A 26,578-nucleotide genomic window follows, 5' to 3' on the forward strand; every position below is an offset into this window, starting at 1 on the left:
AAAAGCCAAATCAAGGGATTTTAGATATAAAGCCAGTATCAGTTTAAAAATGGCCAGAGTCCTCCAAACATCTGCTAAAACACATTATCCATTTAAAAGCTGGTTACTCTCAAAATTGCAGTACCTATTTGCAGTTAGAGATATTTCAGAGTGAAATCAGGGAGCAATTTTTCACAGAGCATGATAGAAATTTGAAAGTCTCTCCCCTAAAGGGCTGTGGATGCTGGGTCAAATGAAAAGTTTAAAGACTGAGACTGATACATTTTTGTTAAGTATGGGTATCAAAAGATATGGAGCAAAGGCAGCTAAATGGAGTTGTGGTACAGATCAAACATAATTTAAATGATTGGCAGAACAGGGTTGAGGGGCTAAACAGCCTACTCCTGTTCAGTTAAAACAAGTTCCATTTGAAATAAGCTCCGTACCATTTTTTGATGAGGCTGGAATGTATTTGCGCAAGAGAGATTTAAAGCTATTTATAAACTTACAATAGCAATGTCAAAATATTGTCATAAGCATCAAAACTTAGTTTATGATTACTGAGTTTTCTTCATTGCACTGGCTATTAGATATCCACTATGATACAAACAAATAAAATTGTCATTTAGTAGTACAGAACTTGAGAATTGCTGAAAACAGAGACATGTTGTCGAAGCTTTTTGTCTTGCACTCATCAGGACAATATGAAATAACCAATGTAAGGGGAAACAACAACTTACACTGCATGAGAAGAAAGTGCGCTGACTGGTTGGCAAGTGAACTCTGATTGGTAGAGGCGTTGCCATGGAGAATGCACCAGTTTACAGCGACTGAGCTAACTGCCAAGTTTTGTTTGAAAGTTAAACCAGGCAGCTTGACTGATTGGTTCATTCCTCAGTGCAATGCCTTGATCAGTGAATGGCTGTCACTTATTTTGTTCAGTTGAAACAGGTGCAATGTGTGTACATGTTCTTTCTGTCTGCAAAGAACAGGGCCCGGTGTATTAATATCTGTAGCTTACCAATCAGCACTCTCTTCTCATGCAGTATATGTTGTTGTTTTCCCTTACATTGGTTATTCTTGCGTATTGTTCTGATGAGTGCAAGACAAAAAGCTTCGACAACATGTCTCTATTTTCAACAATTCTCAAATAAACTTGCATTGATATTGTGCCTTTCATGACCTCAGGACGTCTCAAAGCCTTTCACAGTACGTAGTACTTTCGAAGTAAAGTCAATGTTGTAATGTAGGCAAATGCTAAATGACAGGGAAACAGCTGGCACTTTCTATTAGGAACATAGCATTTCTGGAATGGAAGATTTAGAAAGCATAGTCTTAAATTTTCATTTTTATAAAGTCTTGACTTTAGTAGTGCAATTGGTGTGACAACATGCAGTGTCAATGAACAACAGACAACAGGCCAGCACCCATGCCACTGGGGAGGCAAGCAAAAACTGGAAAGCTTCTCCACAGAAGATGAGCAGATCCAGTCGTTTCTAATGGACTGGCTACAAGTTATGATCAGAAGAAAAACAAAAAACATACTCCATTCCTCTGTTCCTTTGCGTTTGCTTCGTGCAATGTGTTCCTTAGCTCGAATTTCTTCAAAACACATCTCTTTATCTCCAGAAAAGAGAACATCTTTATTGTACATGACAACTTGCTGTAGGTCACCAGATGCTTCCTGAACTTTACCGTGGTTATCATTTTGATGCACAGGCTTAGGTGCATTCGAAATTCTACATGGATAATAGAAATTAGAAAACAGAGATGTCTAATTGAAATCATGTCACACACAGAAGGAAAATTATCCAGTCACAAAGATCTAAATGGAAGGCGTCACACTAGATAAGCAAAGGTTAGTTAAGAAAAACTAATGTGCTGGTACTCCCATATAAAAGAGTTATTACAGTTCATTAGAATTTATTTTGTGAAACTAAGTGTGCAGCTCTGCACATGGGTTCCCACAATATGAATGCAGTGTATAGCATGAGAAAGTGTAGGTTAAAAGGAGGGAGAAAGGCTAGGAAGTGATCATTTACTATACCCTAAACTATGTGAAAACTGCATATGGAAGGCAAAACTAATTATTCCAGGAAATAAACTTACATGTTTGGGGCTTTCCTGAGCAGTCTGACAGGAATTTGTGACAGAGGATTCTTCAATTAACTATGTTTTTGGTTTTTGCATCTTTTAGATCGTGGGAGGTATACAGGGATAGGATTTTTTTTTAAATGAATCCCATCACAAAGGGTACATGCGCCTGATGGTCTTTACTCATTCCCAGTCCACAGCACAAGTGAACATTCCTTCCCACATCCATCCATTGCTCGCAACTGCACAATATCACTTGTTTCAACCACCTCATCCCCTACCAAAACCATTATCTGCAACTTTACCACATTTGGGTTCAGGTTCACCAGTGCTTTCCTAGCTGGCCTCCATTTCCAAGAACTACAACTTATACTTCATTCTCAGAATGCAACCTCCCCTGCACAAAGTCCTGCAGCCCAATCACCCCCAGCTATGCCAAGCTCCACTGTCCCAGAGAAATGAATTTCCTCCAGCTACGTCACATGCATTCTCAACTCCTCCAATATTATTTTACCTCTCATTCCCTCTATTCCAGCATCTGCAACATTTTTCGAAGCACTGTTTCCTAATCTCTGAATCTACCTGTCCCTTTTTAAAATGCTAAAAAACCATCTGTGCTTTTTTTTCACCCTTGCCTTTGTGCCTGCCATTTCTCCATCCTGCTGACCGCCCACTGAGCTAAGTGCTCCAAAGCAAAAGCACTGCCATTATACTGTGACTTTGACGTAAAAGAGAAAATCAAGCCATGGCACATATTGATGCAACAACAGCAAACAGAATCAGGAAGAGTTTGATTCGGAGTGTGATCAAAAGATTGTCAAAAGTTTGAGTAGGTTTCTAAAAGGACGAAATGGAGACACAAAATGTTCAGAGGGAATTTGAGAGAGTAGAATCCAGGTGGCTGAAGGCACTGCCATCAATTGTGAGGCAAAGGGAAGGAGGGAGAGAACTCACAAAAGACCAGAATAAGATGAACAGTGTTGGGGGGAGGCAAGGAACTTAGATTTGGAGGAGATTTTAGTTGAGACCAATTGGAACCATGGATGGATTTAAAGACAATCTAGCGTGTTGGAGTAAAGGGGGGACCACAGCATAGGTCAATAAGAACTGGGGTGATGAACAAGCAGCATTAAGTATGGAACATGATGTGTGTGGCAGAGTTTTGGATCGGTTGACATTTATGGCTGGTGAAGGATAGGAGGCCAGCAAATGGAGCATTGAAGTAGTCAGGTCTGGGTGTGACAAGACATGCACAAAGATTTAAATGGAAAAGTGCTGGAGGGTGGAAGTAAGCAGTCTTTGTGATGTAAAGGATATGGGGTCTGAAGTTCAGCTCACGGTTGAGCAGGACATCAAAGCTGGTGAGGCAATTGGTGGTAAGAGCGCAGAATTTGTGGCAGGGATCAGAGGCAATGGACTTGCTTTTGCTGATATGGAGCTGGAGGAAGTTAAGACTCATGCAAAACTAGATTATAGGCATAGACATAAATCAAAACAGAAAATGCTGGAAATACTCAGCAGGTTAGGCAGTATTTGTGGAGAGGGGAACAGAGTTAATGTTTCAGATTAATGACCTTCATCAGAATCTGATGAGTACTTCCAGCATTTTCTGTTTTAATTTCAAATTTCCAGCATCTACAGTATTTTGCTCGAGTCAAGGCAAGGCAGTTGGGAAGTACGCGTGGTGGAGAAGTACTCCTGGGTGTTACAAGCATATATACTGTTAATTCCGTGGTTTTTTTATTCATTCATGGGATGAGGACATCGCCAGCCAGGCCAGCATTTATTGCCCACCCCTAATTGTTCTTGAGAAGGTGATGGTGAGCTGCCTTCTTGAACTGCTGCAGTCCATATGGTATAGATACACCCACAGTGCAGTTAGGAAGGGAGTTCCAGGATTTTGACCCAGCGACAGTGAAGGAACTGCGATATAGTTCCAAGTCAGGATGGTGTGTGACTTGGAGGTGAACTTGCAGGTGATGTTCCCATGCAATTGCTGCCCTTGTCCTAGTCAGTAGAGCTCGCAGGGTTGGAAGGTGCTTTCCAAGGAGCCTTGGTGCGTTGCTGAAGTGCATCTTGTAGATGATAGACACTGCTGCTACTGTGCATCGGTGGTGGAGGGAGTGAATGTTTGTGGATGGGGTGCCAATCAAGTGGGCTGCTTTGTCCTGGATGGTTTCGAGCTTCTTGAGTGTTGTTGGTACTGCACCCATCCAGGCAAGTGGACAGTATTCCATCACACTCCTGACTTGTGCCTTGCAGATGGTAGACAGGCTTTGGGGCGTCAGGAGGGGAGTTACTTGCCACAGGATTCCTAGCCTCTGACCTGCTCTTGTAGCCACAGTATTTATATGGCTATTCAGTTCAGTTTCTGGTCAATGGGAACCCCTAGGATGTTGATAGTGGGGGATTCAGCGATTGTAATGCCATTGAATGTCAAGGGGAGATGCTCTCGTTAGAGATGGTCATTGCCTGGCACTTGTGTGGCGCGAATATTACTTGCCACTTATCAGCCCAAGCCTGGATATTGTCCAGGTCTTGCTGCATTTCTACACTGACTGCTTCAGTATCTGAGGAGTTGCGAATGGTGCTGAACATTATGCAATCATCAGCGAACATCCACACTTCTGACCTTATGATTGAAGGAAGGTCATTGATGAGGCAGCTGAAGATGGTTGGGCCTAGGACACTATCCTGAGGAAATCCAGCAGTGATGTCCTGGAGCTCAGATGATTGACCTCCAACAACCACAATCATCTTCCTTTGTGCTAGGTATGACTCCAACCAGCGGAGAGTTTTCCCCCCGATTCCCATTGACTTCAGTTTTGCTAGGGCTCCTTGATGCCATACTCGGTCAAATGCCGCCTTGAGGTCAAGGGCAGTCACTCTCACCTCACCTCTAAAGTTCAGCTCTTTTATCCATGTTTGAACCAAGGCTGTAATGAGGTCAGGAGCCGAGTGGCCCTAGCGAAACCCAAACGGAGCATCACTAAGTAGGTTATTGCAAAGTAAGTGCCACTTGACAACACTGTCAATGACACCTTCCATCACTTTACTAATGGTTGAGAGTAGATTGATGTGGCAGTAATTGGCTGGGTTGGACTTGTCCTGCTTTTTGTGTACATTACATACCTTGGGCAATTTTCCAGATTGCCAGATAGATGCCAATGTAGTAGCTGTACTGGAACAGCTTGGCTAGGGTCTCGGCAAGTTCTGGAGCACAAGTCTTCAGTACTATTGCCGGAATATTGTCAAGGCCATAGCCTTTGCAGTATCCAGTGACTTCAGTTGTTTCTTGATGTCACGCGGGGACTTCAGGAGGAGGATAATCAACTCGGCACTTCTGGCTGAAGATGGATGCAAATACTTTAGCCTTGTCTTCTGCACTGATGTGCTGGGCTCCGCCATCATTGAGGATGGGGATATTTGTGGAGCCACCTCCTCCAGTTAGTTAATTGTCCGCCACCATTCACGGCTACATGTGGCAGGACTGCAGAGCTTTGATCTGATCCGTTGGTTATGGGATCGCTTTGCTCTGTCTATCGCATGCCGCTTACGCAGTTTTGCACACAAGTAGTCGTGTGTTGCAGCTTCACCAGACTGACACCTCATTTTGAGGTATGCCTGGTGCTGCTCCTGCATGCCCTCCTGCACTCTATTTATCAAGGGTTGGTCTCCTGGCTTGATGGCAACAGTAGAGTGGGGAATATGCCGGGCCATCAGGTTACAGATAGTGGGTGAGTACAATTCTGCTGCTGCTGATGGCCCACAGCACCTCATGGATGCCTAGTTTTGAGTTGTTAGATCTGTTCAAAATCTATCCCATTCAGCAAGATGGCAGCGCCACACAACACAATGGAGGGTATCCACAATGTGAAGGCAGGACTTTGTCTCCAGAAGGACTGTGTGGTGGTCACTCCTACCGACTGTCATGGACAGATGCATCTGCGGAAGACAGACTGGTGAGGACGAGGTCAAGTATGTTTTTCCCCTCTTGTGGGTTCCCCTCACCGCCTGCCGCAAATCCAGTCTAACAGCTATGTCCTTTAGGACTCGGCTAGCTGGGTCAGTAGTGGTGCTACCAAGCCACTCTTGGTGATAGACATTGAAGTCCCCAACCCAGAGTACATTCTGTGCCCTTGCCACCCTCAGTGCTTCCTCCAAGTGGTGATCAACATGGAGAGAGTACGGATTCGTCAGCTGAGGGAGGGCAGTAGGTAGTAATCAGCAGGAGGTTTCCTTGCCCATATTTGGCCTGATGCCATGAGACTTCATGGGGTCCGGAGTCAATGTTGAGGACTCCCAGGGCAACTCCCACCCGACTGTATACCACTGTGCCGCCATCTCTGATGGGTCTGTCCTGCTGGTGGGACAGGACATACCCGGGGATGGTGATGGCACTGTTTGGGACATTGGTGACATTATTTGCACAGACAGACATTAAAGAGACAGCAGTAAAGGAGCAAAGGGAGTTAGACAAGGATAGATCTTCAGGCAACCAGACTCTGTAACCTTGTGGCCCAACATAACCCTTACTCTACTATTACCATCAATCCAGGGGAACAACCCTGGTTCAATGAGGAGTGCAGGAGAACATGCCAGGTGCAGTACAGCAGCATGCTATAAACAGAGCTGGGTGATCCCATAAACGACCGATCAGATCTAAGCTTTGCAGTCCTGACACATACAGCTGCGAACGATGATGGACAATTAAACAACTAACAGGAGGAGGCTCCACAGACATCCCCATTATCAACAATGGGGGAGCCCAGCACATCAATGCAAAAGACAAGGCTGAAGCATTTGCAATCATCTTGAGCCAGAAGTGGATGATCCATCATGGCCTCCTCCTGAGGTCCCCAGCATCTCAGATGCCAGTCTTCAGCCGAATCGATTCACTCCACCTATCAGGAAATGGCTGAAAGCACTAGACACAAAGACCCTGACATCATCCTGGCTGTAGTACTGAAGACTTATGCTCCAGAACTTGCAGTGCCCCTAGCCAAGCTGTTCCAGTGCAACTACAACACTGACATCTACCTGACAATATGGAAAATTGCCCAGGTATGGCCTGCCCATAAAAAAAAAGGACAAATCGAATCTGGCCAATTACCACCCATCAGTCTACTCCCAATCACTAGCAAAGTGATGGACAGTGTTGTCAACCATGCTATCAAGCGGTACTTAAACAGTAGTAACTTGCTCACCGATGCTCAGTTTGGGTTCCGCCAGGGCCACTCGGATCCTGACCTCATTAAAGCCTTGGTCCAAACATTCCAGAGGTGAAGCGACGGTCAAATGCTGCCTTGATGTCAAAGGCATTCGCTAAGTGCGGCATCAATAAGCCCCAGCAAAATTGAAGTCAATGAGAATCGGGAAAAAACTCTCCACTGGTCAGAATCATACCGAGTACAAAGGAAGGTGCTTGTGGTTGCTGAAGGCCAATCATCTCAGTCCCAAGATATCACTGGAGGAGTTCCTCAGGGTAATATCTGAGGCACAACCATCTTCAGCTGCTTCATCAATGATCTTCCACCCAATGTAAGGTCAGAAGTAGGGTTGTGGGGGAATGTTCACAGATAATTGCACAGTGTTCAGTTGCATACGCAACTCCTCAAATACTGAAGCAGTCTGTGCCCACATGCAGCAAAATCTGGACAACATTTAGACTCGGCCTGATAAGTGGCAAGAAACTTTCACTTAACTAGTCCAACCACAGAAATATTGTGACTACAATGCGCTGCCCGAGAACATGATGCAGACAAGTTCAATTGAAGCATTTAAAAGGGAATTAGACAATTATATGAAAAGGAAGAATGCGCAGAGTTACGGGGAGAAGGCAGGGGAATGGAACTCAGGGAACTGCTCTTTCAGAGAGCCAGTGCAGACACGACGGGCCAAATGGCCACCTTTCAGCACTGTAACAATTGTGAGATTCTGTGAAGAGCAGGTCAGACACTGGGAACACTGCAGCAAGTAACTCCTTTCCTGATTCCCAGAAAGCCTGTCCACCATCTACAAGGTCAGGAGTGTGATGGAATACTTTCCATTTGCCTGGATACATGCAGCTCCAACAACACTCAAGAAGCTCAATGGCAGGAAGGATAAAGCAGCCTGCTTGACTGGGACCGCATCCACCACCTTGAACAGTGGCAGAAAAGCAAGAGCAGACAGATGCGAATGCCACCACCTGCAACTTCCCCTCCAAGTCACACACCATCCTGATTGGAACTATATCACCATTCCTTCACTGTCACTGGGTCAGAATCCTGAAACGCCAACAGATCTGTGGGTGTAGACCACAGCAGTTCAAGAGGTGGCTCACCACCACCTTGACCTCAAGGGCAATTAGGGATGGGCAATAAATGCCAGCAACACTCACATCCCATGAATAAAAACAAATCACGACCTGTCCATCACAAAGACCGCCTAGTTCCAACTCCAACGGGCTTTAACACACAAGGTGAATTTTAGAAGTCTCATCCTCTTGTTCGAATCCCTCCATGGCCTTGCACCTGATCACTGTAACCTCCACCAGCTCTACAACCGTTCGAGATCTCTCCATTCCTCCAACTCTGGCCTCTTGTGCATTCTCACTTCCTTCGCCTCAACGTTGTCAACTGTACCTTCAGCCATCCGGACCCCAAGCTCTGGCATTCCCTTCCTAAACCTTTCTGGCTCTTCATTTCCCTCCTCCTATAAGACATCCCTTTAAAACCTATCTCTAGAGCCAATCTTTTCGTCACGTCATAATATCTGTCAATTTTTGCCTGATTACACTCCTATGAAGCAGCTTAGAAAGTTTACTACGTTAAAAGGTGCTATGTAACTGCAAGTTGTTGTACACTGTCGCCTCTGGAGTCAACATCATTGGAAAAAATATTTCTGCCCACCCAAAAAAAAAAACTTTTGGAATAACCAACATACAAAAGTTTCACCAAGTCCAGAGATCACTAAAGGCAGCAGCACAGATAGATAAGGCGGTTAGAAAGGCATATGGGATACTTGCCTTTATTAGCCGAGGCATAGAATATAAGAGCAGGGAGGTTATGATGGAGCTGTATAAAACGCGAGTTAGGCCACAGCTGGAATACTGTGTACAGTTCTGGGCACCACACTATAGGAAGGATGTGATTGCACTGGACAGCACGCTGAGGAGATTCATCAGGATGTTACCTGGGCTGGAGCATTTCAGCTATGAAAAGAGACTGGATAGGCGAGGGTTGTTTCCCTTAGAGCAGAGAAGGCTGAGGGGGAACATGATTGAGGTATACAAAATTATGAGAGGCATTGATAGGTTAGATAGGAAGAAACTTTTTCCCTTAGCAGAGGGGTCAATAACCTGGGGCATAGATTTAAGGTAAGGGGCAGGAGGTTTAGAGGGGATTTGAGGAAAAGAAATTTCACCCAGAGGGTGGTTGGAATCTGGAACGCACTGTCTGAAGAGGTGGTAGAGGCAGGAATCCTCACAAAATTTTAGTATTAAGATGAGCACTTGAAATGCCATAGCATACAAGGCTACGGGCCAAGTGCTGGAAAATGGGATTAGAATAGTTAGGTGCTTGGTGGCCAGCACAGACATGATGAGCCTAAGGGCCTGTTCCTGTACTGCATAACTCTTGGCCATCCTCATTTTTCTATTACATTACATTCTATCACATTTTCCTGTAACAGGAAGCCATTACAATACTTTTACTTACAAACTGTTCGACTCTGTACCAGAAGTAGCAAGCGTAGATGGTTTACCACTGCAGCCATTTTGTATTTTGTTCTCTAATACAGGCCGATCTAAATTCTAATTTAAGCAAAAAAAAATATTGACAAGTACTGTCTCAGGTTAGTCTGGAGTTTTGATTTGAAGTTCCATGCAGTCATAATACAACATTGAAGGAAAAAAATCCTCACTAATCTCATCACCTCCTTTTCTTCAGAAAGCATCATCTCTTTGCTGGACAACCTCTGGTGCCTTATTCAAGTAGTCATTGTTTTTTACAGGAACCTCAACAATTAAACTGCTTGACTGTGGGGTCATCACAGCCAAGCATAACTCCAGCGAAACGACAAAACCAAAAACATACCATGGCTTGCCAAAGACATGACAATAGATTGCAGTCATTTACCATGTATATTTGACAGCAAATAGATTAACAAAGCCAATTCTGTGCATAACTCATATTACATTATCTAAAAATTAGTACATAACTTAAGTCGACAAACAGAAATGGTTACCTGAGATTCGGGAAGGGTCTCTAAACCCACAGGCCCTGCGTTCAAACCTAATTTACTCAAAGGCGGCAAGTCTGGACTGATGAACTGAGAGTTTTCCAAAGGTTCATGCAGAAAGCCTAAAACATATAGAACGCTGTTAATTAAAATACTACTAATGTGCAGATTTTAACATTTACAAATATTCAACCATTTCACACAATACAAAAAGCTCAAGTTCAACTGGATAGTCAAACACGGCAGCTTTAAAAAGAGTAAAAATGAATTTTCTAATGTGCAATACCTCCATTGTATTCAGTCAGAATATTAATGAAACAGCTGCAGAGACATAACCATTTATTTACATAAACAGCCCAACAAAAACTCAATTCCTAATAATAAAAAACGAATCTGACAGCAATGTATTAATGAAAGATATCTCTGACTTTGCCTTATAAGTACTTTTATTCCAATGGCAATACTAAAAGGAGAGGGAAGGCTAGAGAAAGTTGTTTTTTAATTTTAATTGTTTAACTTCAACTATCTCTTGAAAAGAAAAAAAGAACAATCCCCATAATCACTTGAGAATCAGCATTTTCCTCAGAAAAGAGAATGCACCCTAGCTTTTCCTTTGTTTTGGTCTGGACCCATCACCATTAAAGCAGCAGCACTGCTATGTTTTTGAGTCTTTTCTGTCAGGCATAAAATTACAATTTTGAGTATAATCAACAGAACAATCTTACAGTTAATTATTTTTAGTTACTGTAGATTACTGCTGTCTCCATAGGATCTCTGAAATCGTCAATGAAACATACAGCATCATAATTTGAGCTCTCATTCCGAATTGGAATTAAGCAAATTTATTTTTCTGAAGATAAACAGGTGACTGATGACAAAAGGTAGCAACATAGTTCTAATTTAACTACTCTTTTATAGAATAATTTTACATATAGTATTATTTTAAAACCATTGAAACAGGCTTCTACTAATCTCTTGACAGTAGCAAACTGACTTCAAGATTCAAATTACAGATCCTTGGATATCCCACAAGTTATTCAAGATTTCCTAGATTTTGAATAACTGCTGACTATTGCCAAAAATAGAGTCATAGAGTTATACAGCACAGAAACAGGCCCTTTGGCCCATTGTGTCTGTGCCGGCCATCAAGCACTTAACTATTTTAATCCCATTTTCCAGCACTTGGCCCGTAGCCTTGTATGCTATGGCATTTCAAGTGTTCACCTAAAAACTTTTAAATGTTGAGGGTTCCTGCCTCTACCACCTCTTCAAGCAGTGCATTCCAGATTCCAACCACCCTCTAGGTGAAATTTCTTTTCCTCAAATCCCCTCTAAACCTCCTGCCCCTTACCTTAAATCTATGCCCCAGGTTATTGACCCCTCTGCTAAAGGAAAAAGTTTCTTCCTATCTAACCTTATCAATACCCCTCATAATTTTGTATACCTCAATCATATCTCCCCTCAGCCTTCTCTGCTCTAAGGAAAACAACCCTAGCCTTTTCAGTCTCTCTTCATAGCTGAAATGCTCCAGCCCAGGCAACATCCTGATGAATCTCCTCTGCACCCTCTCCAGTGCAATCACATCCTTCCTATAGTGTGGTGCCGAGAACTGTACACAGTACTCCAGCTGTGGCCTAACCAGCATTTTATACAGCTCCATCATAACCTCCCTGCTCTTAGATTCTATGCCTAGGCTAATAAAGGCAAGTATCCCATATGCCTTCCTAACCATCTTATCTACCTACACTGCTGCCTTCAGTGATCTATGGACAAGTACACCATGGTCCCTCTGTACTTCCTGGGGTCCTACCATCCATTGCCTTGTTAGTCCTCCCAAAATGCATCGCCTCACACTTCTCAGGATTAAATTCCATTTGCCACTGCTCCGCCCATCTTACCAGCCCATCTATATCGTCCTGTAATCTAAGGCTTTCCTCCTCACTATTTACAACACCACCAATATTCATGTCGTCTGCAAACTTACTGATCATACCTCCTGTATTCATGTCTAAATTAATGTACACTACAAACAGCAAGGGTCCAAGCACCGATCCCTGTGGTACACCACTGGTCGCAGGCTTCCACTCGCAAAAACAACCTTCGACCATTATCTTCTGCCTCCTGCCACTAAGCCAATTTTGGATCCAATTTGCCAAATTACCCTGGATCCCATGGGCTCTTACCTTCTTAACCAATCTCCCATGCAGGACCTTATCAAAAGCCTTACTGATGTCCATGCAGACTACATCAACTGCCTTACCCTCATCTACACATCTTGTCACCACCTCGAAAAATTCAACCAAGTGGGGCGGCACAGTGGCGCAGTGGTTAGCACCGCAGCCTCACAGCTCCAGGGACCCGGGTTCGATTCCGGGTACTGCCTGTGTGGAGTTTGCAAGTTCTCCCTGTGTCTGCGTGGGTTTTCTCCGGGTGCTCCGGTTTCCTCCCACAAGCCAAAAGACTTGCAGGTTGATAGGTAAATTGGCCATTATAAATTGTCACTAGTATAGGTAGGTGGTAGGGAAATATAGGGACAGGTGGGGATGTTTGGTAGGAATATGGGATTAGTGTAGGGTTAGTATAAATGGGTGGTTGATGTTCGGCACAGACTCGGTGGGCCGAAGGGCCTGTTTCAGTGCTGTATCTCTAATCTAATCTAATCTAAAGTTAGTTAGACGCGATTTCCTCCTGACAAAGCCACGCTGACTATCCCCAATTACTCCCTGCCTCTCCTAGTGGAGATCAATCCTGTCCCTCAGAATTTTTTCCAATATTTTCCCAACCACTGATGTTAGACGTACTGGCCTGTAATTACCTGGTTTATCCCTGATACCCTTCTTGAATAATGGTACCACACTCGCTGCCCTCCAATCCTCTGGTACCTCTCCTGTGGCCAGAGAGGATTTGAAAATTTGTGTCAGAGCCCCTGCAATCTCCTCCCTTGCCTCACGTAACAGCTTGGGATACATCTCATCTGGGCCTGGGAAAATATCCACTTTTAAGCCTGCTAAAACAGCTAATACTTCCTCCCTTTCAATGTTAATATGTTCAAGTAGATCACAATTCCCCTCCCTGATTTCTACACCTATATCGTCCTTCTCCATTGTGAACACAGATGAAAAGTAATTATTTAAAACCTCACCTATCTCCTCCGGCTCCGCACACAGATTGCCACTTTGGTCCTGAATGGGCCCTACTCTTTCCCTGGTTATCCTCTTGCCCTTAATATACTTTAAAACACCTTATGTTCCTTTATCTTGCCCGCCAGTGTTTTTTCATGTCCCCTCTTCGCTCTCCTAATTACTTTTTTTTTTTAAGTAACCCCCTACACTTTCTATACTCCTCTAGTGCCTCCATTGTTTTCAGCGCTCTGAATCTGCCAGAAGTCTCCTTTTTTTCCAGATCCAATCCTCTATATCCCTTGACATCCAGTGTTCCCTAGACTTGTTGGTCTTACCCTTCACCTTAACAGGTAAATGTTGGCTCTGAACTCTCACCATTTCCTCTTTGAATGACTCCCACTGGTCTGGTGTTGACTTTCCTACAAGTAGCTGCTCCCAGTCCACTTTGGCCAGATCCTGTTTTTTCATGTCCTGTTTTGTCATATTAAAATAGGTCTTCCCCCAATAGCTCTCTGTCACAAATATATGGAAGCTTCATACTGCTGATTGGCTGCCCCACTTAGCAAGCGACCCAAGGTTGCGCTAGCCTAGCACCACATAATGCCAGACTCCATCTCTTAAAAGGTGATGTTCATTTTGGCTGCAACAGGGGCTGAAACTGCATGAACAACACTTGAAAACTTGAAAGACAGACCTGAAATGGCACAAAAGGCAAAAGAACATTTCACAGATTTTCAGATGCTATGCTGATGTCACTGGTGCAGGAGGTGGACTGGAGGAGAGACCTTCTCTTCTCCCAGAGGGCCAGGAGGCCTCCCCGGACAAGTGCTCAGAAGACAGTGGGAGCAGGTGGCTCCAGTCTTGCACCAAGGACATAGATACACTGCCACAAGAATGATCGTACATGAGTGGTCCTTATATGCCAAATCCTACCTACCCAACTGCACCACACCCTCTTCACTTGCCCAGCAACAATCTATATCAAGCACAATTCAAACCTCACATACATGTGCTTCACCTCAGCATCACACTCTTAGCACTGCTGGACGCTGTACAATCAAACATCACAGCATGTATAGACTACCAGCTATTAAACTGCGGTAGGCATATCAGAAAAAAATTGCAATCGAGTCACTGATACACTTCCCTCTCTTTTGCAGGACAAGGAGGCTCATAATAGACATAGCAGCAGTAAACTGGCAAGGCAGGCACAGCTGTAGGTGCTGACCCCCATGGAGGATATGGTGCTGAGGATGATTGCTGTGGCCAGCCACTGAGGCAATGACCAATGGCATGGCTGAATCTATAGAAGATGACGGTACGTTCCTCCCTTCTGCACCTTCTTAAATCACAGGTCACACTCGACCCGAAATCTGTTACGATGTACAAGCTGCAGATGGCGTAAGCATGCACCATTTGCTTCCACTCCCCCCTCACCCCAACCCTCCCCTTATGTACTTGTGCTTTCAGATACCCAGGAAATGTCACCTGGCCAGCCAACGGTTCTGGAAGCTGAAGGTCTAGAGGGAGAGCAGATTTCTGAGGAAGAAACAATGATACTTGAAGCCACCAGCTTAGATACTGGCACTGTACGTCCCTTAGAGTGTAGTATAGAGGTAAGATAGGCATGTGGTGAATCACTGAGTACGAGTGGGCTGCAGTCATGCCAGGTGGAAAAAACAATGCATGCACCAGCTCACCCACGATACCGATGCTTCAGGCGGGATAGAGAGGGAGGTAAAAGGGGTGGAGGAGTTGCATTACTGGTCAAAGAGGATATCACAACTGTGCTGAAGGAAGGCACTATGGAGGACTCGAGCTGTGAGGCAATATGGGCAGAACTCAGAAATAGGAAGGGTGCGTTAACAATGTTGGGGCTGTACTACAGGCCTCCCAACAGCGAGCATGAGCTGGAGGTACAAATATGTAAACAGATTATGGAAAGATGTAGGAGCAACAGGGTGGTGGTGATAGGAGATTTTAATTTTCCCAACATTGACTGGGATTCACTTAATGTTAGAGGTCTAGATGGAGCAGAATTTGTAAGGAGCATCCAGGAGGGTTTTCTAGAGCAGTATGTAAATAGTCCAACTCGGGAAGGGGCCATACTGGACCTGGTGTTGGGAAATGAGCCGGGCCAGGTGGTTAACGTTTCAGTAGGGGACTACTTTGGGAATAGTGATCACAATTCCGTAAGTTTTAGAATACTCATGGACAAAGACGAGAGTGGTCCTAAAGGAAGAGTGCTAAATTGGGGGAAGGCCAACTATACCAAAATTCGGCAGGAGCTGGGAAATGTAGATTGGGAGCAGCTGTTTGAAGGTAAATCCACATTTGATATGTGGGAGGCTTTTAAAGAGAGGTTGATTAGCGTGCAGGAGAGACATGTTCCTGTGAAAATGAGGGGTAGAAATGGCAAGATTAGGGAACCATGGATGACAGGTGAAATTGTGAGACTAGCTAAGAGGAAAAAGGAAGCATACATAAGGTCTAGGAGGCTGAAGAAAGACGAAGCTTTGAAAGAATATCGGGATTGTAGGCACAATCTGAAATGAGGAATTAAGAGGGCTAAAAGGGGTCATGAAATATCTTTAGCAAACAGGGTTAAGGAAAATCCCAAAGCCTTTTATTCATATATAAGGAACAAGAGGGTAACGAGAGAAAGGATTGGCCCACTCAAGGACAAAGGAGGAAAGTCATGCGTGGAGTCAGAGAAAATGGGTGAGATTCTAAATGAGTACTTTGCAACAGTATTCACCAAGGAGAGGGACATGACAGATGTTGAGGTTAGGGACAGATGTTTGATTACTCTAGGTCAAGTCGGCATAAGGAGGGAGGAAGTGTTGGGTATTCTAAAAGGCATTAAGGTGGACAAGTCCCCAGGTCCGGATGGGATCTATCCCAGGTTTCTGAGGGAAGCAAGAGAGGAAATAGCTGGGGCCTTAACAGATATCTTTGCAGCATCCTTAAACACGGGTGAGGTCCCGGAGGACTGGAGAATTGCTAATGTTGTCCCCTTGTTTAAGAAGGGTAGCAGGGATAATCCAGGTAATTATAGAGCGGTGAGCCTGACGTCAGTGTTAGGGAAGCTGCTGGAGAAGATACTGAGGGATAGGATCTATTCCCATTTGGAAGAAAATGGGCTTATCAGTGATAGGCAACATGGTTTTGTGCAGGGAAGGTCATGTCTTACCAACTTAATAGAATTCTTTGAGGAAGTGACAAAGTTGATTGATGAGGGAAGGGCTGTAGATGTCATATACATGGACTTCAGTAAGGCGTTTGATAAGGTTCCCCATGGTAGGCTGATGGAGAAAGTGAAGTCGCATGGGGTGCAGGGTGTACTAGCTAGATGGATAAAGAACTGGCTGGGCAACAGGAGACAGAGAGTAGCAGTGGAAGGGAGTTTCTCAAAATGGAGACATGTGACCAGTGGTGTTCCACAGGGATCCGTGCTGGGACCACTGTTGTTTGTGATATACATAAATGATTTGGAGGAAAGTATAGGTGGTCTGATTAGCAAGTTTGCAGACGACACTAAGATTGGTGGAGTAGCAGATAGTGAAGGGGACTGTCAGAGAATATAGCAGAATATAGATAGATTGCAGAGTTGGGCAGAGAAATGGCAGATGGAGTTCAATCAGGGCAAATGCGAGGTGATGCATTTTGGAAGATCCAATTCAAGAGTGAACTATACAGTAAATGGAAAAGTCCTGGGGAAAATTGATGTACAGAGAGATTTGGGTGTTCAGGTCCATTGTTCCCTGAAGGTGGCAATGCAGGTCAATAGAGTGGTCAAGAAGGCATACGGCATGCTTTCCTTCATCGGACGGGGTACTGAGTACAAGAGTTGGCAGGTCATGTTACAGTTGTATAGGACTTTGGTTCGGCCACATTTGGAATACTGCGTGCAGTTCTGGTCGCCACATTACCAAAAGGATGTGGATGCTTTGGAGAGGGTGCAGAGGAGATTCACCAGGATGTTGCCTGGTATGGAGGGCGCTAGCTATGAAGAGAGGTCGAGTAGATTAGGATTATTTTCATTAGAAAGACGGAGGTTGAGGGGGGACCTGATTGAGGTGTACAAAATCATGAGAGGTATAGACAGAGTGGATAGCAAGAAGCTTTTTCCCCAGAGTGGGGGATTCAATTACAAGGGAACATGAGTTCAAAGTGAAGGGGGAAAAGTTTAGGGGGCATACGCGTGGAAATTTCTTTACGCAGAGGGTGGTGGGTGCATGGAACGCATTGCCAGCGGAGGTGGTAGACGCGGGCACGATAGCGTCTTTTAAGATGTATCTAGACAGATACATGAATGGGCAGGAAGTAAAGAGATACAGACCCTTAGAAAATAGGCGACAGGTTTAGATAGAGGATTTGGATCGGCGTAGGCTTAGAGGGCCGAAGGGCCTGTTCCTGTGCTGTAATTTTCTTTGTTCTTTGTTCTACTGCAGAGGACTCAGGTGAAGACTTTGATGACATGCACACAAAAATGCTCGGTACATTGGTGGGCCTGTCAGGGAGCCTATTATCAAGGAGTAATGAGGAGTCTGGGTCCAACTTGGCTCAGGGCATGATGCAAAGCTTGGAACCAATGCTTCCCCTAAATTCTGTTTGGTATGCACGGCCTGCTTGTTGCATCACCCGGTCCCTTTAAGATGCCTTGCAGCTGCATACATGTGTGTCTTAAAGGGAGCATTGCCTGTGTGCAGCTATTTGTTCCTTGCACAGCACATTCCCGACTGCTGCATGCCCACGCACCTGCTCAGCTTAGTTAGAACGTTGTTTGGAACCAGTTTCCAGCATTGAAGTGGCCAACTTCATCAATCCAAGCATCGTGCAGCGTCTGATGGCTTATGTCTCAGCAGCACAAGCAAAAGCCACGCAATGGCGGAGTGCCAGAATGAAGGCTCAGACAAAGGTCATGAAATCTCTACTTTTTGCCATGCAAGCCCATCTTGGTGCTATGCAGGCTCAGATAACTGCCCACATTGCTGTGGATACCAGGCTCAAAGGGGCTTTCAGGCGTTCACAACAGTCCACCAATCTACGCTCCAGCAGATTACTAGGATTACTCGGGTACTGCCCCGGGAGTGGTAGTGGCTCCCAATGGAGCACAAACCAGCTGTCCTCTCTCAGGACGACAGAATTTGTGCTCCCACCACCATCACTTCACAAATGCCTTTTCTGTTGCCTCTCAGCCAGCCAGCCCAGACTGTGGCCGCCCATGCCAAAGTGGTGCAGTCCGAAGCAGGCCTTCAAGGCCACAGCTGCTTGAGGGCATCTTGCAATGCCATGTGCAGTATCCCGCTCCATGTCAGCAGCCTTCTACCAGCCATGATGCAGCCACTGGGGTAGCAGTGCATAGAAGCATTGACAGGCAAAGGCACCCTTGAGGCAGGCACTAAAGGAAAGCAGAAGGGTGATTAGTTGAATATTGTAGAGTACTGGATGTGTTGTTACATCAAGTTGGCATGGAATGGTTGTTTTGTGGCATCTTTCCTTTCAGGATTGTGGCTAAGAGGCCGCTGTGGGTCCGTATCAGATGGATGGTACAGCAGGGAGGTGTTGAGCAACAGGGATCTGGAGTTTCATTCAGTGGAACGAGACACCAATAATGCACTCATGGACAGCCCATCTGGACTGTGGATGTACAGGCTGTCTCCCACTTCCTTCTCCCAAGGTGATGGCAAAGGCTATACTCTGATGATGGCCAAGTTGTGGATGTTACAATAGACTATCACTAATTGTTTCAGCACCCCAATGAGCTGATCGATGACATTTCTCATCATACCTTGGCTCGCATCGTAAGAGTGCTGGCCATATTTGGTGGGGTTGCAGAATGGAGTCATGAGCTAGGTGTAGAGCAGATAGCCCTTGTCGCCAGCCTGCCACCCTCAGGTTTGACATGGTAGCTGAAAAATTGCTGGCAAAAGCGGGTGAACGCATCAGACTGCTGCCATAATAGCAGGTATTCGCCAGCATTGTGTGCTATGTATGGTCGCACACCAACTGCACATTAAGTGAGTGGTAGCCTTTGTGGTTACAGTACAGCTCACCCATTTAGATGAGGCATCCATAAAGCCATGTACAGTCAGTGGCACGCTGCACCATAGGGAAGCCTGCTATCCTGACAAAGCAACATGAGCTCCTTCTGCTTCTCTCTGTTTAGAGAAAAAACAATGAAGTCCCATCTCTTGGCATAGAGTCTCTGACACCTCCCGGATGCATCAATGAATGGCGAACTGCGAAATGTTTGCTATGTTATTTGTAGGCAAAAAATTCTGGGCCATGATCATTTTTTCGGCCACTGTCACCACTGTCTTCATCCTCCTGAGGTTGTAAATCTGCTTCCAACAGATGGCACAGTTTTGTGACCACTCCTTGGTGAAATGCAGCTGCCAAACAAACTGTTCCTAGCTTACGTGCAGGTATAAGTGGTCCCTGGATAAGACCTCCTGTGCTCCGCCTGTCTCTGCGAGAAGCTTGTCTTCTTTGCTGCCTCCTTGCCATCTCCCTCTGATGCTGTATTCCAAGCTGGACTGCGATTATAGCCCTCTTGTCTGGGAGCAAGTGGTGTACTCAGAGGCCTTCCAATAACAACCAATGGCTTCGCAAAGTTCAGCGCCACTCCGAGCAAACTTTACCCACTTTTCAGAAGTCTTCCAACAACCCAGTACTCCTACTAACTCTCCAAGAGCCAGTATAGTAATAAGCAACTAACCTGCAAGTTCAGTGGATCCCTTCAAATAATGCTGATGGGGGGGAAGCCTCATGCAGCTTCAGCTGTGCGTAGTTAAGTAAGAGTGTTCACTAGAGCAATGATATCCAAGGTCTTGTGTCAAATCAGTGTTAGACTTTCAGCACATGCATGTATTGCCGTCAACAACACGGTGATCAGGCAGGTCATGCTGGAAGTGGTCAGCAGTACACCCCTCCCACCCGCCATTTTTTACTTCCACAGGCTCCCGTAGCCCCAAAACCAACAGAGCTATGGATCCAAATTTAGCAGCCTATGCATTGACTCGATTCAAAAGATCAGTGACTAAGCCTAACTAGATGGAAAAAGAATCGTCACGATAAACACTATCGAATCTGCAGCAGTGGATGAGATTTTAAACTCACATTGAAGTTATCAGTTCAAACTAAATTTCATGGTGACCAACTACCTTCTCGTACTTCACCCTTAAATCACTCATGTCTAAGCCCATGGTTTAGTGGACTAAATGACAAGTCTTTGGCTATTCAGCCCATTCTGCTTGTGTTGGCTCTTTAAAATAGATATCCAATTAGTCCCACTACCCCCTCCCTTTCCCCAAAGCCCTGAAAATATTTCCTTTTCAAGTATTGTATCTTATTCCTTTTTAAAAATTATTGAATCTGGTTCCACCACGCAGCAGACAGTACATTTATTTAAGAAATCACTTCACAAAAAAATTTGCCCTCATTGTCTTCTGTTTCTTTTGCCATTATCTTGTATCGGATTCCTCTGGTTTCTGACCCACCTCCCAGCGGAAGCAGTTCCTCCTTATTTACTCAAAGCCCTTCATAATTTTGAACACCTTTATTAATCTTCCCTTAACCCTCTCTGTGCTAAGGAGAACAATCCTAGCTTCTCTAGCCTCTGGTAACAGTGCAGAGAATATTCACTTGAACATCTCCAAGGTCTTGACCTCCTTCCTAAAGCGTGGCGCCCAGAATTAAACATCATAGTCCAGCTGAAGCTGAATCACTGATTTAGAAAAGATAATTCTAACCTAATAACAAATGCTTTAACATGGTGAAAGGCAAAAAAACTAATATTAAAACACCTCACCATTTTGAGCTCGAAAAGTCATACTACATTGGCTCCCCAGAGATCCAGGTATCGATCTCACAGGATTTTCTGTTTGTACTGGTAAAAGGTTCTGAGATGCTCGAGTCCTGAAATGCCTATAAAATAATACGATTAATTGTTTGACACAATAAAGTGTAGAAAATACCTAGTTAACAGGATTTAAATAAATTTTAAAAGGTGACATAGCAACAGCAAATAATTAAATTTATAAAAAGTTAACTTTACAATATCCAGTTGATCAGAGAATTTTTCTAAAGACAAGAACTTCACCTTAGATGGATGAGCAGACATTTAAAACATTACATGAATAGTATAACTTGATACATAAACAGAGAATATATTTTCTTGCAAATAGTTTTGATCCCAATCTTACATGAAGATTTTTTTTTTAACAACTGTCAAATCAAATTCATATTAAGACGTAGCACCACCAGTGCTCAGTTTCAAAGCCTGCTTCTGTTCTTAAATATATCCTTATAAATATATCGCAAGTGCATTCCACCTTTAAAAGTGAAAAATGATCAGACAAGGACAGAATCAGACTCAATTCTTTTTTTTAAATTTTAAGGCAGAGGTAGATATTTTCTTGATAAACAAGGAGGTGAAAGGTTATCGGGGGAAGGCAGGAATAGAGAGTCACGGTTACAATCCGATCAGCCTTGATCTTACTGAATGGCGGAGCAGGCCAAGTGGCCTACTCCTGCTCCTAATTCGTATGTTATTCTGAAGTCGAATAGTCTAAATACCTCAGGTCTATACTTCCAATAAAAGTTCAACCGGTGATGTTAAATCAAGCAGCGCTTCCAACCCTTTATTTTCCCGATCACAAAGACTGCCTACTTCACATGATCTCCTTCAGTCTTTTTGCCACGGAAACCTTATCCATGCTTTAGTTATCTCCAGGTGCGATTACTCCAATGCTCTTCTGAAAAGGCTCCTACCCACCACATTGTGTAAGCTTCAGGTCATCCAAACTCTGCTAACTGTATCCTATCTCACGGTCCCAATCATAACCGTCATCATATAGTAGCTCCCATTCCCCAAAGGCCTCAAATTTAAAATTCTCATCCTTGTTCACCTTTTTAAAATAGCATTGCCCTTCCTATCTCTAAACTCTTCCAGCCCTACAACCCCCAGAAGTCTATGATCCCTCATGCACCTGCCATCTACCCAACTATTTTTGGCTGGGCCCAACGGTCTGGATTTCCCTTCGTAAAGCATTCACCTCCCAGTCAACAACTTGCACAGCAGAGCTCCTGTTAGCAGTTGTTGCTATTTTTAACATGATTATTGCTATTGCTACCACTATTACTATTTCCTCTGGCAGTAAAAGAAAAAAGTTAAGACATCAGTGCACTTGCACCACAGGCAACACTCAGGTAACTAGAAGGCGCATCCCACACTTTAATTTTACCTCAGGTTGCCAATTCCAAAACAGAAAACACAAGCTGAACCTCTAAGAGCTTTGGGAAAAAAAAGCAGCACATCCTCAAGATTGATTCGAGTCCATGCAATTACATATGTCCATAAAGATTTACAACATATGGAACCCAGGGTAAAAACAATTATCCAGCTTTGAACAGATAAAATGGCCTTTATCACAAGCAAATAAGCCCATTAAGAATGTACTCAAATCATCCAAGTTCCTCTCTCTACTCTAATTTTCATTCATCAAGAACTGTATTAAGCCTGTCAAAATGCATTTTATTTTGGACCCTCAGAGAAAGAACTGACCATGTGTTTTGGCTAATTTCTAACCTAAATCACAAAAGTGAGACACAGTTCCTTAAACACAGAACAACTAGAAAGGAGGCATTGCTGGATCTGGTCCTGGAAAATGAGGTGAGCCAAGCAGACTAAGTGTCTGTGGGAGAGCACTCGGTTAAGTGATCATCATTAATAATTAGACTAGTAATGCAGAAAAGCATGGAATGATACAAGGTAGAATGGCTAGATTGGAAGAGGATGAGAAGGGATCTAGCCAGGATAAAATGGAACCAAAGTTGGGGTTGTTCTCCTTGGAGCAAAGGAGATTGAGGGGAGGTTTGATAGAGGTGTACAAGATTATGAGAGGCTTAGATATTGTAGATAAGGCACAAGGACAAGGGGACACAGATTGAAGGTTTTGGGCAACAGCTTCAGGGGGAAATGTGAGGAAGACCTGTTTTTACACAGCAAGTGATAATGACCTGGAACTCGCTGCCCACGAGGGTGGTGGAAATGGAGATAATGATTTCAAAAGGAATTTGGATGGGTATTTGAAGGAAATAAACTTGCAGGGCTACAGGGAGAGGGACTGACTGATTGCTCCACCAAGAGCCGTCATGTACACATTGAGCTGAATGGCCTCCTTCAGTGCCACAATGACTTTTTCTCAGCTCTGTCGTCCAGGTCTAACTTACCCATAGTGACAGATCAACGTGTCCACTGGTTCTGCGGAATTCTGAATGCCTTTCTGAAAGATGCTATCTGCTATCTGAACGTTGCCTTTCATCTCAAGCACCTGTGCCCAAGCAAGATAGAGGGCAGCTGATTTTGTGCCAATCCCTTGGCTGTACATGTAGTTGTAAAAGTCAAGTGGTGTTGTGCTGCAGTTTATCTGAATAAGCAAAGAACAAAACAAAAAACAAAATCAAATTCAATGTTATATAGAATGGAGCAGAAACCTCTTAACAGGAGCACCCAATGGACCAATTGTGCCACCAAGAGCCCGTGAAAAATTGAAATCAATGAGAAGCGGGGAAAACACTCCAATGACTAGAGTTATACCTAGCACAAAGAAAGATGTTTGTGGTTGCTGGAGGCCAATCATCTCAGGATATTGCTGCAGGAGCAGGGTACTGTCCTAGGCCCAACCATCTTCAGCTGCTTCATCAATGACCTTCCCCCCAAAATAAGTGCAGAAGGAGGGGATGCTCGCTGATGATTGCAGTGTTCAGTACCATTCACAACTCCTCAGAAGCAGTTCATGCCCACCAGCCCCAAGACCTGCACAGCTTCCTATTTGGACTGATAGGTGACAACTAAAGGCCTGCTCAGGTCGGGAAAAACAACCCAACCCGAACCCGACCAAAGCACAGTGGACCCGATCCAGGCCTGACTCGACTCAACCATCCCTTTATTTAGCTTCCAACTTGGAACCTCAAGGAAGCTGCAATGCGAGCGATGATGTCATAGTGACATCACTCGCTCACTGCGCAGACTCAGTTTCATCCCGGACTCCCAGCTCAGTTAAGTTTTTAAATTTCAATACTTACCAGCAGAGCACTTACCATGCGTGTCCGGCCCGACCCAGACCCGGCCCAACCTGGACTCAACCCGACCCGAGCCCGAAAGCCGGACCCAGAAGAGGGGCCCGACCCAACCCCGACACATGTCGTCGGGTTCGGGTCGGGTCGCAGGCCTTTAGTGACAAATAACATTTGCACCATACAAGTGCTGGGCAATTACCATCTCCAATAAGAGAGAATCTAAGCATCTCCCCTTGATGTTCAGCAGGATCACCATCACTGAATACCCGACTATCATCATTCTGGCGGTTACCATTGACCACAAACTGAACTGGACCAGCTACATAAAGGCTGTGGCTACAAGAGCAGGTCAGAGACTAGAAATTCTGCAGCAAGTAACCCACCTCCTGACTCCCCAAAACCTGTCCACCATCTACAAGGCACGTCAGGACTGTGATGGAATATTCTCCACTTCCCTGAATGAGTGCAGCTCCAACAACACTCAAGGAGCTCGACACCATCCAGGACAAAGCAGCCTGCTTGATTGGCACCCTGTTCACCACCTTCAACATTCACTCGCTCCATCAATACCGCACTGTGGCAGCATCAGCAGATTCACTGCAGCAACTCACATGACTCTGACATAACTCCCAAATCCACAATCGCTATTGCCTAGAAGAACAAGGGCAGCAGATGCATGGGAACACGACCATCTGCAAGTTCCCTTCCAAGTCATACATCATCTTGACTTGGAAATACATCGCTGTTTTTTCACTGCTGCTGGGTCAAAATTCTGGAACTCCCTCCCTAACAGCACTTTGGGTGTACCTACACCACATGGACTGCAGCAATTCAAGAAGGCAGCTCATCATCTTTTTACAGGCAATTAGGAATAGGCAATAAATGCTGGTCTTGCCAGTGATGCTCACATCCCACAAATCAACAAAAAAGCCACATTTTTGATAGCAATGACTGAATAAACAGTTGAATGTGAATTGCTTGTTTCCTAACAATTGGAAAACATTGCTGCTATAAATTCATTAAATTAAATGGTTTTAGCAAGGTCCTTTCAAATACAGTATTATAGTTTTGTAAAAATATAAGTTCCCATTTAAAGCAAGGATGCAAATCTCTCCCCTTCCCCCACCAAACCTCAAGTTTGATTTGCAGACTGTCAATCTAAATTTCTTAGATTAAACAGGCAAGACTATTGGAAAAGCAGGGAAGTGAGGTGCCTTAGATTATCTGTATGAACTAACTGAGATTGAGTCTGAAACATAATTGATACAAGAGTTTGCTCAAGATTTGTTTGCGCACAAACAAAACAGGGAAAGCTTCAAAGTGAATACAAGAAATAAATTGAAAATTTCTGATAGGGAAAAAAATTAGTTTCAAAAACAGGATTTTGAAGAATTATACTACAACAAATTATCTCAACCTGAAAGCAGCAAAAGAGAATAAGGTAGTCTTTGGCAGGAGGGGGTAATGCTTCAATGAAATAATACTCTTGGATAAACTACCTAGTTATTTTCAACTCCCTAACAGCCAAATGGAAAGGCAGACAGGAAAGAAAGTACATCACAAACTGTTTGGGAAATGAAGGCAGCTACACATGCAGCCCAGCAGAGGTGTGCAAAGGAAGCCCAACCCAAGTCCGAATGCTGGACCCGGAAGCCCGACTCAACCCAAACCCGAAACATGCCATAGGATCCAGTCAGGTCAGGTGGCAGGCCTTTACCCATGTACTGATGTAAAGGCCTGCCACCCGATCCGACCCTGACGGGTCCCGACGTGTGTCGGGTTCGGGTCGGGTGGGTGTTCTGGGTCCGGAATTCGGGCTCGCATTGGGTTTCCTTTGCATACCTCTACAGCCCAGTAACAGGGCTATAGGTATACCACGCACACGTACATATATGCTGTTCTCTTTCCCATCTGCAGGCTGAAGATTGCATACTCTCCACTCACAACAAAAGTGTGTCACAAGGAAAACAAAATAATTTTCAGACAGCCGATAAGGAATGTCAAAATTGAGGCATTTCAAAGTCAGAGGCCGAGAGGGTGGAACAAAAGCATGCTGCCAGGGAATAGCATCT

The 26,578-nt window shown here is 44.5% G+C and overlaps 1 protein-coding gene across 1 annotated transcript in view; it reads right to left on the reverse strand.

Moving 5' to 3' along the window:
- Positions 1-26,578, reverse strand: part of bub1 (BUB1 mitotic checkpoint serine/threonine kinase) — a 111,504-nt gene that overhangs the window by 77,583 nt on the left and 7,343 nt on the right. The window contains exons 4-8 of the mRNA XM_068027527.1: positions 23,658-23,854; positions 21,235-21,350; positions 10,303-10,418; positions 9,774-9,868; positions 1,525-1,718 (exon numbers count right to left, since the gene is read on the reverse strand). Coding sequence (XP_067883628.1) covers positions 1,525-1,718; positions 9,774-9,868; positions 10,303-10,418; positions 21,235-21,350; positions 23,658-23,854 — 718 coding nt within the window. The remainder of the gene's footprint in view (positions 1-1,524; positions 1,719-9,773; positions 9,869-10,302; positions 10,419-21,234; positions 21,351-23,657; positions 23,855-26,578) is intronic.

This window comes from Heterodontus francisci, chromosome 3 (genome assembly GCF_036365525.1).
Source record: "Heterodontus francisci isolate sHetFra1 chromosome 3, sHetFra1.hap1, whole genome shotgun sequence".
NCBI classification, from domain to species: domain Eukaryota; kingdom Metazoa; phylum Chordata; class Chondrichthyes; order Heterodontiformes; family Heterodontidae; genus Heterodontus; species Heterodontus francisci.